The following is a 13,436-nucleotide window of genomic DNA, read 5'->3' as shown; positions in this document are numbered from 1 at the left end:
CCCATATAATAAAACATGAAGAAGAAACTCAGTACACGATATTCATACAGAAATAAAAAAAAAAAGCAAAGCACGAGCTCCCATACAGAAGCCCCAGCTCCAGTATTTCACACTTCTCACTCTAGAGACACAATCAACTCATATAAGATAAACTCCTACTCCTTCCCAGCATCAACAAGGCTCTCCTTCTCACCTAAACCAGTCTGATGATCACCGCCAGTGCGTATAACACCCGGGTCACCAGTCGACCGCCGCGCTTCTCTTACCGCAATGCTGGCGAGTACGATGAAATTGACAGCGAGCATAATGTGATTCAGCCAGTGCGCAGCATTCTGGTCGACCCAGCGCCCGAGGGTATTCGCAGCCAGGTTTGTAATAGCCAGACTTGGAGGCAGCGTTAGTGGGGAAGCTATAATAAAAGGGAGGAGCTGGGTTATAGTGGCTGGACGCACAGAGCAGCGTTGTTCGGACGGCGACATAGCCGATCCTTTAATGTGTGTTGGGTCATCGGGAGGGTTGTTAGGGCTTTGGCGGAATTCTGCTCTGCTTCGGGGTTTGGAAGTGGTAGTGAGGCGACCCAAAATGTCAGAATCGAGTATGTGGTCTATGGGAGGTGATAGAGGGGTGTTATGAAGGAATTTATCGAGGAAATGTAAATACGTTGGTTTTTGTGCTTGTTCTTTGGGGTCTTGGCGGTGCTGGTGTTTAGATTTGGTAGTCTATTCTATGGGATTAGCAGAGTCTCTCCCCTTTGCTGCATCTCATTAATCTGTAGTAACGTCATGATCTTGTCCCTTGGCTGCCATTCCCTGCTTGGTCAGATCAAGTAGAATCCGAGACATATGATAGCCACTCTCCTCATTGACTGCGGTTGTCTTGACCACAAGCTCTGAGATTGACATGGTCTCATATCCATAGTCGGAGGCTCATTGCTGCTGCCACCGCCGTAGTCTCGCTGACTGGGAGCTTGGAATCCTTTGACAAGGCAGGATACTTACTCCCCCATGTCTCATTTGATTGACGAAGATATGTTCCGCAACAAGCGACAAATCACCCAACCTTCTGCTTTCTTCAGAGTCCGTCCCCAAGCTGTCCAGACGGTGTCGCATCATTCGATTCCAATAGAATTTCCGAGTCATCCATCCAGGTTCCCTGAATATGCCCACTCCCAGATGAGAGACATATCACGGATGGGGCTGTTCTTTGAACGCAGAGTCTCGAACGCCTCATGCCAATTTTTAATCTCATAATCCCACTCATGCAGAGGAGTAACGTGGACTATGATAAAAATGAGATAGCCATTGTAAAACCTGACGATGCTCGGCTTTGAAGCCCCCTCCAAAAGACACACCATGTCACCTTTCTGAACAGGCTTCGCTGAAACATGGAGTGTCCAATCTCGTGGTATGCCCAGAACCCATGAGAGATACGCCCAGGAATTCGCCCGTAGCGCAAAATTCTCAATGTACACCTGTTGTCTGTCATATCGATCTGTATCACTTTTCACCCTGGATACTTCACCAAGTATATAGCCCCTGGTTCGAATCAGAGCCAAATCACAGTGGGGCCAGATTTGCACAGATCCTTTTCCTGAGAAAGTATAGGTGATGACCTGCTGGAACACGCTGTCCCATGGAAGCTTATAATCAGGTACCAGAGGGGTGTCGGAACTCATGCCAAGCAATGCGTACACTTTATCGTGCTTCTTGGTCGCCGCTCGGGTATGATACATGTCAATCAATTCGCCTAGAGTGAGTGTTCCACGCGGACGTGTAGTATATTCAGATCGGAAGATCGAGCCCCTTAGAAGATGTGTAATCGAACCAACCAGGCTCCGTAAATTGGGTTTGTCCATATATAATCTAAAAAGGCTCAAGCCCAACCAAAAGGAATAGCCATTGATCTTATCGTGGCCACACATAACCAGAATAGATCGCGCAGCGTGAACCTCCTGGAGCACCTGTACTAATTATTCAGCAGGTTTGATAAGGATTGGTGTAGAACAACAGCCCATACCCAAATGCGCCGAAACCAAGGTCGTTCTAGTAGCCTCTCAACGGCTGAATAGATCTCGTCATGTAATGTCGGGATTCCCTGATCGGGGATATATCCTTTTGGCCGAGTAATTTGTCGACGTATTTCCTCCTCCATGATTCTACGCCAGCCACTGTGAGTATCGTCATCGCCAGCAAGACGAATCACTTCAAGGGCTTTATCACTCTGATCGGCTGTTTCTCCGAGCCAAACAATGACATGGTTCGCCTGACCATATATCGTCGGCATGAACTGAATTTGCTGGGACTTTTCCTCCTCATCTCCCTGGTTGATACAGATCGCATCTATCCAGAGCAGGCGCTCAAGCTGGTGCTCTCGAAGATATAGTAATGCAGTGTAGAGGTTCTTTGTAACGGATAGAATCTGGCCATCAATACGAATGGACTGAGGGGTGCTCTCACTACCCCATACATACGATAACGCTTCATAGGGGTGATATCCCGTACTTGTGCTTGGTAGGGTGTAGTTGACCAGCTGGCATTGGATTTGAGTCGTGTTGTCTTCGCTTGGCAGGAGGCGAAGGATGCGTATCGTTTCCGACCCCGGCGGTAGTCGAGAATATGCGTATTGGGACATTGTCTTGGTTGTACGAGGGTGTGTCCTGAAATCACACAGCTGTGTTGTAGAATGTGTAGCTTCGCGACTCTGCTGCCCAATAGACCACCCTATTAATAGTCAGCCTGGCGAAGGTAATGGGGCTGTGCATTTAGGGACATGGAAGAAAGCCGCATCGGCAATCGGAGATATTCAATCACCCGCGATCTCGTGATGGTCAAGAGAGGAATCTGTAGTGCTATACAGCCTTGCTGGAAGTCAGTAGAGTATACTATGACAGGCACTCGAGGTAGTGACCTTCTACTTTCTAAGAATAGATGCTCTACGCTGGGCATGGAGTAGCTCCTATCGCAATAGTTCATCCATGTATGAATACCAATGTAAGACAGCCCTAACTCACAGAATCACACTTTGTATACATCTATCAAAGTCCGATACCTTTTCTACCTACTACATACTAGGTGAATCTCTAGGAAGCCTGTCACAGCATCATGAGTATCTCGCAATCCTGCTGCCAACGTGAGACTGTATGTGACATCCCTATCCAAATCACATCAACGGGAGGAACTCGTCAAAATATTGCTCGAAGTCGCGCTGACCCTAACATGATCCCAAGTCCATAACGGCAGGCTCCGACTCAGTCTGGCGACGTACGATATTGACCTATTCTGTCTCCTACTTGAGAACGGGATATCCTTGAAAATATGCCCAAGCCAGGTAATGTCCACGACAACAGGAACCTCACAAACTTCACCCTCCAGCCCGTTCCCAGGGTATGTCAACATCGCCCGCCGACGCGGAGGCATCATGCGAGCCACGACGTTGTACAACCGCGATGCAGCAACAATATCGACAGACGGTGGAGACCTACGCCCGGGCGTACTGCCAGTGAGCAGACAGAAACGAGCCCTGGGGGCGATTCTCGACGCAGGTGTGGAGATTCAGAAGCTTCGGCGTCTGATATTCGATCATTATGGTGATTCTTGTATATACACCTCCTGAGCCCTAGTATGACCACAATGCCAGTACCCAATAGATTCATGCAGCTCATCTGCACGACAGCCTCTTAGCGCACTCTCCAAGTGGGGTCGCCAACCAACTCCATTGATACTACATAAACGCATCTAAAACCCCAGTTTACCCTACTCCATACGATCTAGATTCTATACACCAACTTACGCATTATAACATACCCAATACTCGGACCACATAAATCACACTCCTCAATCTAAACTCCAAAATGTCTACTTCACCGCCACCAACTACAATCACAACAACTACCACCGCCACATCAAACACTACAGAACCAACCCAATCAACCACCCCAGAATCAACCGAACAACGCACCTCCGAGGCCAAAACAGCCTTCGAAGCCTCCCTTCGCTCCGTCGGCGCAAACTACGAAACCGCACTCCGCGACCGAGCCCGCACCCTCCACGAGAACTCCACCGTGCTGGACAAGCAAGAGGCCGACGTGCGGCGGGCGACGGAGCAGCTCGCCAAGCAGAATGATCAGCTTGCCAAGGTGGCGGATCAGGCGAGGGACGGGTTGAAGGAGATCGGGGATGTCCAGAACTGGGCGGAGCTGATTGAGCGGGATTTGTTGATTGTCGAGGAGACGGTGAGACTGGCGGAGGAAGAGGAAGCGAGGAATCATCATGGGAATGGGAATGTGAATAGGTATGGGGAGGATGGGGCGTTAGAGGGGAATGGGAGGGTTAATGGGTTTGGGGAGCAGGCTGGCAATGGGGATAAGGATGGGAAGAAGGGGAAGGGCTGGTTTCAGTGGTGGTGATTGTTCGATGGCTTCTTCTGCGCGATGGGTTAGGGTTGATGATATGATGATGTGCCATTGGGTATAAGTAGCATTCTTGAGTATCCAAGTCAATTTCATGGTTCTATACATCGCTGTATAAATAAATAAGACCCGTAACCAAAAAAGGATAATGATGTTAATCTGCTTCATCTTCATCTCCGCCCTCACTCTCCTCTCCCTCGCCGGTCGTCTCCCCGAAGTAATCCTTCCAGATAGCCAGTGTATCCGTCCATGACCGGCGATCCTCCAACTCACTCTCTTCATCGCCGTCGAACTCATCGTACTCGTTCCATTGTCCCAGGCTCATCAGGTGTCGCATGGTCGGTCGACCGTGAGGGCAGTTCCATGGTTTGTCAATCCTGCCCATGTTTCTTACTACTCGCGTCATTTGCTTCTGGGACAAGTTCTTTCCGATCATAATGCTGGACCGACACGCCCGCATAGCGAACATTTTTCGCACCTTACTCGGTCGCGGAACATACATGGGCCCCGCGGCGCTGCTCGCCGGCATCTCAGAAAGCAGGACGATGAGCTCCTCCAGATCTCGCACGCCGAAGACGACTTCCTTGCTCAGTGGTAGCGAGACCAGTTTGCACCTGCGACCAATCGGTTCATTGCCGCTGTCATCAACTTCGACGACAAAGCCATTCTTCTCCAGCGCAGATTGGTTCTCTATCACGATTTCCTCTTCGACCGCCGTCAGATCCAGCTGCTTCGGTTGCACAAGTCGTTGATTCTGCACCACGGTTTCCGCCTGGAGTCGCTCAAAGTTGAACTTCTCGTCGGAAGCGTGCTGGTCAATGATAAAAAGCTCATCCTTCGAACTGGATGATGTCGAGTCAGAGATACCTGTTGAGGATCGGGTGGCTAGAATGAATCCCAGGTTGAACTGCCCAGCAATCCGCATCTTGCCGAAGTCATCCTTAGAAACAGTCAGTGACAACCGCTCCTCAGCAGTCTCCTGCGAATTTTCTGCCTCATCGTCCCGAGAATGTGCAGCATCCGAGTCATGTAAGCGAAGGCTTTCTTGAAGCTTGTCGATCTGAAGCTGAATCCTAGACAGTGACCCATCAATAGTGCTCACTAGGTTGACTGTGGAATCACGATGAGTCGCGCCCTTATTCAGTTTGTTCGCACGGTTGATATTGCTTTCCTGTGGCAAGGCAGCCTTTTCTTCCGCCTGTCGAATCAGCCGCTGAACTTCGGCTTCTTCGCGTTTCTTCTTCTCTTCATCGCTTAAGGTCTTTTCCACTGGTGGAGCATCTTGCTGAGACATTGCCGGTTCATCCTTGACCTCAGTCTCGGGTAGAGCTTCATCTTGTGAATGAACACTATCTTGATCTGGAAGGACATGAGATTGAGAATCATCCTCAGGCTCCTCATCTTCGATTTCCTCTTCATCGGCCATGTCCTCAGCTTCCTCTTCCTCTTCCTCTTCCTCTTCCTCCTCGGCCTCGCTGCTCGCGCTGTGATCTACCTGAGTTCCAGGCGCTGCAAAGCCCCTCATGTGCTTCCCAAATATCCTCGGACGAGACGGGGTATGTATACGTCTTTTGCGAGCCGGGGAGTTAGTAGTGTCGACGTGGTCAATATCACGTTTTCGGTAGGGACCACTTCCAACTATGGACGTCACAGTCTTGTTTCCGATGGTGATCGTCGCCAACTCAGCCGACGCTCGTCTTGGCCTCATTCGGTCAAATGCATTCTGTATAGTATTGGGCATCTCCACAGATGGCTCTCGTCCCTGCATTGTTGTCTGCTGTGAATCTGGTGCTGCACTACTCTGTGGAGCATCGTCATCATCAGCAATCTGCGAGTCTTCATCAGCGGCGCGTTCTGGTCGCATGCTCTCGTCTGCACCCGGAGATGGCTCTTCAGGAACGAAGAGCTCGTTGTCTTCATCTAATGAGTTAGGTTTTGGTCGAGTAGGCGTATTTGGAGGCAACGATGTCGGATCACGCGCAGGTTCTTTGTCCACACGAAGGGGAGACGAGGATATGCTCGCTCTACCACCAGGTGACGACCCGAGATCGCTCAAGAAGCTCCTCATCCTATGTTGGGAGTTGAGCCTGCTTCTCCCATTAGCTTGGCTTTCATCCAGCTCTGAGCCCTCATCTTCCGCAGCCTCTGCGCCCCCGGACGAAGATTTACGAGCTAGAATGTCTTGCAGCTTCCCTTTAGTAGCTGACTGCTTAGCATTGTTGACATGAGATTGAGGAACTGTCTGATCCGACGATTCAAACAACTGCGTAAGAGATGTCTTTAGAGACTCGATCAAAACTCCCGCATCGTGCAGTAAAATTGTGCGCTTATCGGGTGAAACATTAACATCGTACGCGTTAGTATCCATATGAAAGTCCGCAAACACAAACGGTGACTGTGACACGTTGAAAGATTTGTAGACCTCGTTGAACGCCTTGGCTATTTGCGGCAATCCACAAGGACGAGAGTTGACAAAGAACATCTGACGGTCCGGTGTTTGCCTGCCTTCCCCAAAAACGGGTCTCGAGACATGCCCCCGAACGAAGATCTGATTCAACTCCCGCTCTTCGTCCACAGCGGCTCGCTTCCCAGCCGCGGATGGCTCGAACTCCAGGGTTAGATCGAGCGGAATCAAAGCCAGTAACGTCTTCGCACCGTAGACGTTGGCGATGTTCTCTTTTGTGGTCTGATTACCGTTCGTGGAGAAGACCACCACATTCCGGGTCTTTGCGACAGTGTTCTTGACGCTGAAACGCACGCCTGTGCTGACACACGCGTACGCATGGAGAAGATTTAAAACCTTTCCATATTCACGCTTGATGTTCTTTTCCAGCTCGCGGCGCCGCACCGGTAGTCTCTTGAACAGTCCCTCCACCGATACCGTTGTGCCCTTCTGACCCGCGACAATCTGTGTCTTCTTCAATTTCCCGGAGGGTTCGAATTCAAGACGATTGGCTTTGGGAGCCTGGTTGGCTTGAGCGGTGACAACATGGAACTCGGACAGGGCGCAAAGGGACGATAATGCTTCGCCGCGGAAACCGAACGTCTGTAGCCGTGATAGGTCCTCATAGGAAGAAAGCTTCGATGTGTAGTGTTTGAGTGCTGGTGAGACGGAGAGTTAGATACTTCCTATACTAGAATAGGAAAACTGGCGAAAAGCTTACCAACGTTCTCGTAGTTCTCCGGAGATATTCCACTGCCGTTGTCTTGCACCTCAATCATGTCCAGTCCATTGTTCTTGAATCGGACCTCTGTCGTGAAAGATAGATTGATCTTGGTCAGCTTGCGGTTCTATAAGAAACCATATACAGGCGCATGTAGATCTATATAAAGTGCAAGGGTCCTGTTTACCGATCGATGTGGCGCCGGCATCGAGACTGTTTTCAACCAACTCCTTAGCAACGGAGCAGAGATCGATGATGACTTGACCGGATTGGATTTGGTGAACCTGAAAAGGCGCAACACGACGAAGTTAGGGACTGATCATTTAAAGATTCATAGGTACGTACCGAACGGGCCTCGATGGCCTTGATGGTCGCCATATTCAGCCCATGGTGAAGATGGTCGATGCGAACGCGACTTACGCGGTTGTCGGCCACTTTACGCGATACCGCGATCGGTAAGCATCGGACAAGATAAGATTGATCTCCATCTACAATACATTCATAAAACCAGCCGTTTACACTCGCTTCGCTCGTACGGCTTGAAATTAACTCTTTCCTCGTTTTTTGATATCCCAAGTATTCACAGTCCTTCTACGATTCAGTAGATTTAGTAGGAACGGCCATAAATACTCAAGTTGCTCGGATTACGGAGATTCATAGGGGTGGGAAAACGGGCTGTACATCGAGAAAACATAGGTTTCAGACTAAGTTCAATCTCGTAGCTTCCATATATAATAGACACAGTCTCATTCGTCATAACTACAATATCATGCAGCAAACTATATAACAGCCCAGGAAGCGACATGCACCGTGGACATCGGAATAACTCTCATTGCTATTGAACGCCCAACTCCACTGTATAGTCAACACAATTTAAGGTGACGGTGCCTAACAACTTCAATACACGCCGAATCGATCAGGCATAACCACCGGGGCAATCAGCGTCCACAGATAAATCGCATAGCAAACCCAAGCGCTGATAATCTTCACCCAGCTGGCCCAGTACGTCCGCCCCACAGCAGCAAAGTCATCTGTACTCTCGGCATCGGTTTCCAAGCTCTGGGTGAGAAGCGTGGCCACCCATGTCGTAGCCAAGAAGAAGATCACGTGAAACAAGGAGTAATTATACTGCGTCGACCCTCGTTCATCGTCTTTAGTATTATAGTCATCGGATTCATCATCGCTGTCGTCGTCGAGCGCACTGGCGGGTAAACTGCCACTAGCCACGGCGGCACGAAGAGCTTCGGCACGCATCTCGCGACGACTGGTCGGCTGCTGTGTCACAAGACCATGTTCGTTGTCATCCGTCCCCAGCGGCGAATAGTTGTGGCCGCCCTTCGATCCTAACGCAAGCCCCTGAGTGGCTGCACGTGTTGTCGTGTATGCGATGGTAGCCATCGTAAGAATGGCGCCCACAACAATACTGGCCGTTCTCGTCCCGCGAGCGCGCACTAGAGGATTGCACTGGCGGTCATCTGGTTCCATTGAAACAGCCGACATAGTCAAATACGTGCAATAGACAGTCACCATGGCTGCTTGAGCCAGACCCGCTCGCGGATTGGATTCTTGCACTATAGGCTGAATGGACACGAAGGATATGATCAAGAAAACAACGAGGTTAACCTGATCCGTCAGCCGAGCCCCAGTAAGACAAATGTGGCCAGTGATTCATGACTTACCGTAATCGCGGCTTGGTTCATGGTGCAATTACCGCGGGCGAAGAAAACATACATCAGGACTGTCATCACGATCGATGCGATGTACATGCCAATAGTTGAGCCAATGAGCAGCCCGCGCCAAATTCGAGAGTCGCTGTCCTCAATCTTCTGCAAACAGATCTCAGCCCAGGAATGCGCCAAATCTACCAGGAGGATAAGACCCAGTAACAGGAAGAGCATAGCGCAGATAAAGGCGATGTAACGGCCATAGATGAAAAAGAATGACTGCGGGATGAAGAATGACATGACCACGAAGGCGATCCATAGGATGATCTTCGGGCCCCAGAAGCCATTCTGAAGGACTGCACGGCCATCTTTGGATGACCTCACCCCCAACAGGAACACCGCGAGAACCAAGTGAAAGAGACCAAGACCGAAGTTAATACGGTGGACCGCCACCCAACCATGGCATTCTTTGCCGTCGCAAGTGATTTCCATATAGTCCAGCGTCAGATGTTGTAGCTTCTTGAGTGCCCATGGTGTGAGCATTATCCACGAAACGATTGAATTGATCAGGAGAATGAAGGCGTAGGCGATTCTCGTAGCCATACTAGAAATCCGGGGCCCCGGATGTCAGCGACTTATCATATCCTCAGTCAGCGCAGAAAAATACTTACCTATTCTGAAACTTTCCGCACGCACTACATACTGCCGAGCAAGTTGCAGCCCCGCAACATGAAGTTGCAAGCGTTATAAGCTAAGTTGATATCAGTTGAGATCCGATCAGGTAGCAATGGAGAAGCACGTACGGTACTGGCACTTGGCACCGCCAAAAGTGGCAGAGAAAGTAGAGCACCCATGTTGTTAAGGCGCCCTTCCCAGGAAAGGGACTGTGAACTTCACCAAATGATACTTAGCAGTAAGGTTTAATGTTATATACTAGTCCTGGCGAGTGAGTTTGCGTCGACCGATTGAATGATGCCATGGAGGATGCAAGCAACCGGAAGAGTCGCCGCCGCCTTCGTCATGTGCCGATAACGGTTACATAAGCGACGACGGGGTGCTAACTTTATCCAGGCCGATAACGCTGTACTTCAAGTACTGTACCTGACGGTACTTGCGTACCTGTACGTATACTGGGTGGTACCTCCGAATACATTTTGGGGTCAAGAACGATTAGTTCGGGAGAGATTACGAGTCCAACGGCCACTTTGGCTTCTGTCGTCGCGTGCTTTTATTTCTTCCCTGTTCAATTTACCTCCCCCTCTTTTTTTTAATTTTCAATTTTCTTTTTTTTTATAATCTTATTCTTCTCTACACTCGTTGGATTGTAAACTTCTCTCCCACTTCTCGTATTTAATATTCGTACCACCCCTTGCATTCGTTCGTTGGATCGTTTTTATTCCTTCTGTTATACCATCCTGACGTCTGTGACGCTGATAAGCTTTATCTTGCCCATTCGCCGAAAGGAATCGGCATTTATTCGACGCCTCCCCGCTGCCCCAATTTCCATTCAATTGCTTACGCAGTGTATGCGCTGGGAGGAATACTATAGCCCTTCACTTGACGATTCGGTACAACGGCACCGTCACAATCCACCATGGCCGAGTCAACACATAAAACCAGGCGCATTATATCCGTGGTTGCGGGCACACTAGTAGCCCTGGCCTGTGGGACCAATGTATGATTGCCGTGATGCTTGTCCCTGCGCCCAACTCCCTCTTGAACTACACTTATGGCCTGGACCATCTACCAAAAAAAACAAGTACTGATGGACCGCAGTATGCCTACTCGGCATGGGCGCCACAATTTGCGGAAAAAATGAAGATCTCGTCGACTGAGAGCAACTTCATTGTAAGCTTGTCTCGTTTTTCTCGGAAAAGCCGATGTATAGCGTACTGATGTCTCACAGGGCACGGCTGGAAATCTGGGGATGTATGCTTCAGGAGTTCCATTGGGGTTGTTAACCGATACTCGAGGTCCACGACTCACGACTTTTATTGGTGCTGTGGCCCTTGGTATAGGCTATTATCCTATATATATAGGTTTGTTTGTCCGATTGTCACTGGCGCTTATGGATGTTTGTACTGATTATGATCGATAACTATAGCCTATGAGCACGGAAAGGGTTCGCTCAGTGTTGGCGTGTTGTCCTTTTTCTCATTCCTAACTGGCCTCGGAAGTTGCTCCGCCTTCTCGGCTTCGATCAAGACAGGTGTGTTGATCTCTGCCTCACGAACATTCGTTCGGAACTAAAACCCGTCAACTTTAGCTGCAACGAACTTTCCCGATCATCGGGGAACAGCGACCGCATTCCCCCTGGCAGCCTTCGGACTGAGCGCCTTTTTCTGGTCTAACGTCTCATCGTTCATTTTCAAGGATGACACTGGCCGGTTTCTTCTGCTGCTGGCAGTGGGGACTTTCGTCTTCAACCTCGTCTCCATTCCCCTCCTTCGGCTCATGCCCCCAGCTAAAGCGTACATGGCCTTATCACGGGATCGATCGCCAGGAGTAGAGTCCACCCAACTACATAGGACGAAGTCCTCTGATTTGCGTTATGTTCCAGAAGAGTCTGATGAAGCAGGTATGCAGAGTTCTACAGCTTTTGAATCCCACTCCCCAATGCATGTACGGTCGCAATCTGGCGCGTCGAACCACTCCCACCATTCTAGCCACAATCCCGACTTGGATGAAACGTCATCGTTGGTATCCAAAAGCACCCCAAGGCAATCTCGGGAGGTTGGCCAGGAGGAAGATGATGCTCTCGTAGATGGCGTCGGCTCACCTCACCCAGACATTAGAGGCTTGGCAATGCTGCCCAAAGTAGAGTTCTGGCAGCTTTTCTTGACGATGGCTCTCCTTTCTGGAATCGGTTTGATGACAATCAAGTATGTTTTAACTCTACCTCCCTTGACTTCATTTAGATACTTAGATACTAACAATGATCATAGCAACATTGGCAACAGCGTAAGACACCCATGTTACCAGCACGTTCATCTATATACTAACCCCCGCAGGCCAAAGCATTGTGGAAATACTACGACGATAGTGCTACCTCCAGATTCATCCAACAGAGACAGGTCATGCATGTGTCCATCCTATCATTTGGCAACTTCATCGGCAGACTGTTCAGTGGTACGTGCCACCACAACATTGCTCGTCCATACATTTTCTAACGACAGTTATCGCTTTAGGAATTGGATCAGATCTACTAGTCAAGAAGCTCGACATGTCACGATTCTGGTGCCTATTCATCTCCGCGGTTGTATTCACCGTAACTCAACTAGCAGGAGCCGCGATATCCAACCCACACCAGTTGATGGTCGTCTCGGGATTCACGGGGGTCGCCTACGGCTTCCTTTTTGGTGTTTTCCCCTCTCTGGTAGCTCACACTTTCGGCATCGGAGGCCTCTCCCAAAACTGGGGCGTGATGACCCTTGCCCCCGTTCTGAGTGGGAACGTCTTCAACTTGCTGTACGGCAGCATTTACGACCGACACTCTGTTGTCGGTCCAGATGGAGACCGGGACTGCCCCGACGGCTTGGGCTGTTACCGGACGGCATACTATACCACATTCTTCTCGGGAGTAGCTGGCGTCATAGTATGCTTGTGGAGTATTCTGCGCGAGAGGCGGGTCCACGGCGCGATCCGCAAGAAGATTGAACACGACCGTCTTGCTTAAGGCGGGAAGGGATATATATGTGCCGCCCGCTAAAGAGCGGGCGCCTCTCTATCTTTCAAAATTGCCTGGCCGAAAAGCCATTTCTTACATGTTTCTTATTAGCTATATACCCAAGTTTGAGCGGTATCTGCGACGACGTTGATAACTCATCTCATATGTCACTACTGGGAGAGGTATAGACGGATGATAATTTTTTGGGAGGCCTATCTTTCGTCCTTGAGGTATTCATTCTGCATTTCCCTTGATAATTCCACGCTCCTTCACGAATCAGTGGGTGGTGCCTTGTATATAGTCAACACATCCAAAAATCATACTTGTTCACTTGCACTATCCACTTTCGTACGTTGTAGTAAGTGAGCCATATCCGAGCGTCATCCGCAATAGCCGAGGTAAGATAACCGAAACCGGCGCGAAACCATTGGGAGAAGATAATAGATAAAAACAGGTAAAGATAAGATAAGACAGACAACGATAAATGGCCGATTTGGGCATTCACACATCATACCGTACACATTATAGAGTCA

At 49.6% G+C, this 13,436-nt stretch overlaps 6 protein-coding genes across 6 annotated transcripts; 2 read left to right on the top strand and 4 right to left on the bottom strand.

Moving 5' to 3' along the window:
* Positions 1–155: 155 nt before the first annotated feature.
* BDV37DRAFT_278352 (uncharacterized protein) lies at positions 156–902 on the bottom strand (the record flags this gene model as incomplete). Its single annotated transcript, XM_032086027.1, has 2 exons — positions 156–719; positions 780–902. 2 exons carry the CDS (start codon positions 900–902, stop codon positions 156–158), a joined length of 687 nt encoding a protein of 228 aa, XP_031946720.1.
* BDV37DRAFT_112690 (HET domain-containing protein) lies at positions 808–2,667 on the bottom strand. The gene is made up of 2 exons (XM_032078407.1): positions 2,017–2,667; positions 808–1,960 (listed from the first exon to the last, which is right to left on the bottom strand). The coding sequence occupies exons 1-2, from the start codon at positions 2,629–2,631 to the stop codon at positions 1,136–1,138; spliced, it is 1,440 nt and encodes a 479-aa protein (XP_031946719.1). The 5' UTR covers positions 2,632–2,667; the 3' UTR covers positions 808–1,135.
* Positions 2,668–3,556: 889 nt separating this feature from the next.
* BDV37DRAFT_112680 (uncharacterized protein) lies at positions 3,557–4,484 on the top strand. The gene is made up of 2 exons (XM_032078405.1): positions 3,557–3,618; positions 3,673–4,484. Exon 2 carries the CDS (start codon positions 3,851–3,853, stop codon positions 4,403–4,405), a length of 555 nt encoding a protein of 184 aa, XP_031946718.1. The 5' UTR covers positions 3,557–3,618; positions 3,673–3,850; the 3' UTR covers positions 4,406–4,484.
* On the bottom strand, positions 4,484–8,013 carry BDV37DRAFT_112686 (ATP-binding mismatch repair protein PMS1). Its single transcript, XM_032078406.1, has 3 exons — positions 7,918–8,013; positions 7,573–7,856; positions 4,484–7,510 (listed from the first exon to the last, which is right to left on the bottom strand). The coding sequence occupies exons 2-3, from the start codon at positions 7,628–7,630 to the stop codon at positions 4,563–4,565; spliced, it is 3,006 nt and encodes a 1,001-aa protein (XP_031946717.1). The 5' UTR covers positions 7,631–7,856; positions 7,918–8,013; the 3' UTR covers positions 4,484–4,562.
* Positions 8,014–8,302: 289 nt separating this feature from the next.
* On the bottom strand, positions 8,303–10,233 carry BDV37DRAFT_237420 (serine incorporator domain-containing protein). The gene is made up of 4 exons (XM_032080721.1): positions 10,040–10,233; positions 9,908–9,987; positions 9,252–9,840; positions 8,303–9,195 (listed from the first exon to the last, which is right to left on the bottom strand). The coding sequence occupies exons 1-4, from the start codon at positions 10,088–10,090 to the stop codon at positions 8,470–8,472; spliced, it is 1,446 nt and encodes a 481-aa protein (XP_031946716.1). The 5' UTR covers positions 10,091–10,233; the 3' UTR covers positions 8,303–8,469.
* A 182-nt stretch (positions 10,234–10,415) lies between these two features.
* Positions 10,416–13,220, top strand: BDV37DRAFT_237399 (putative MFS transporter). The gene is made up of 8 exons (XM_032080720.1): positions 10,416–10,911; positions 11,013–11,084; positions 11,143–11,275; positions 11,341–11,445; positions 11,503–12,118; positions 12,182–12,197; positions 12,248–12,365; positions 12,425–13,220. Exons 1-8 carry the CDS (start codon positions 10,831–10,833, stop codon positions 12,910–12,912), a joined length of 1,629 nt encoding a protein of 542 aa, XP_031946715.1. The 5' UTR covers positions 10,416–10,830; the 3' UTR covers positions 12,913–13,220.
* Positions 13,221–13,436: the final 216 nt, after the last annotated feature.

Source organism: Aspergillus pseudonomiae (genome assembly GCF_009193645.1).
Source record: "Aspergillus pseudonomiae strain CBS 119388 unplaced genomic scaffold BDV37scaffold_3, whole genome shotgun sequence".
Taxonomy (NCBI): Eukaryota; Fungi; Ascomycota; class Eurotiomycetes; order Eurotiales; family Aspergillaceae; genus Aspergillus; species Aspergillus pseudonomiae.
The sequence above is the reverse complement of the archived record's forward strand: the minus strand, read 5'-3'. Positions and strand labels throughout refer to the sequence as shown.

Coding starts and splice junctions, on each gene's coding strand:
- BDV37DRAFT_112686 (XM_032078406.1), bottom strand. CDS start 7,630: ATGATTGAGGTGCAAGACAACGGCAGTGGAATATCTCCGGAGAACTAC. Junction 7,511..7,572: donor GGAGAACTACGAGAACGTTG/GTAAGCTTTTCG, acceptor CCGTCTCACCAG/CACTCAAACACTACACATCG.
- BDV37DRAFT_112690 (XM_032078407.1), bottom strand. CDS start 2,631: ATGTCCCAATACGCATATTCTCGACTACCGCCGGGGTCGGAAACGATA. Junction 1,961..2,016: donor CTTGGTTTCGGCGCATTTGG/GTATGGGCTGTT, acceptor TAATTAGTACAG/GTGCTCCAGGAGGTTCACGC.
- BDV37DRAFT_112680 (XM_032078405.1), top strand. CDS start 3,851: ATGTCTACTTCACCGCCACCAACTACAATCACAACAACTACCACCGCC.
- BDV37DRAFT_237399 (XM_032080720.1), top strand. CDS start 10,831: ATGGCCGAGTCAACACATAAAACCAGGCGCATTATATCCGTGGTTGCG. Junction 10,912..11,012: donor CCCTGGCCTGTGGGACCAAT/GTATGATTGCCG, acceptor GATGGACCGCAG/TATGCCTACTCGGCATGGGC. Junction 11,276..11,340: donor CTATTATCCTATATATATAG/GTTTGTTTGTCC, acceptor CGATAACTATAG/CCTATGAGCACGGAAAGGGT.
- BDV37DRAFT_237420 (XM_032080721.1), bottom strand. CDS start 10,090: ATGGGTGCTCTACTTTCTCTGCCACTTTTGGCGGTGCCAAGTGCCAGT. Junction 9,988..10,039: donor CGGTGCCAAGTGCCAGTACC/GTACGTGCTTCT, acceptor ATATCAACTTAG/CTTATAACGCTTGCAACTTC. Junction 9,841..9,907: donor TGCGGAAAGTTTCAGAATAG/GTAAGTATTTTT, acceptor CCGGATTTCTAG/TATGGCTACGAGAATCGCCT.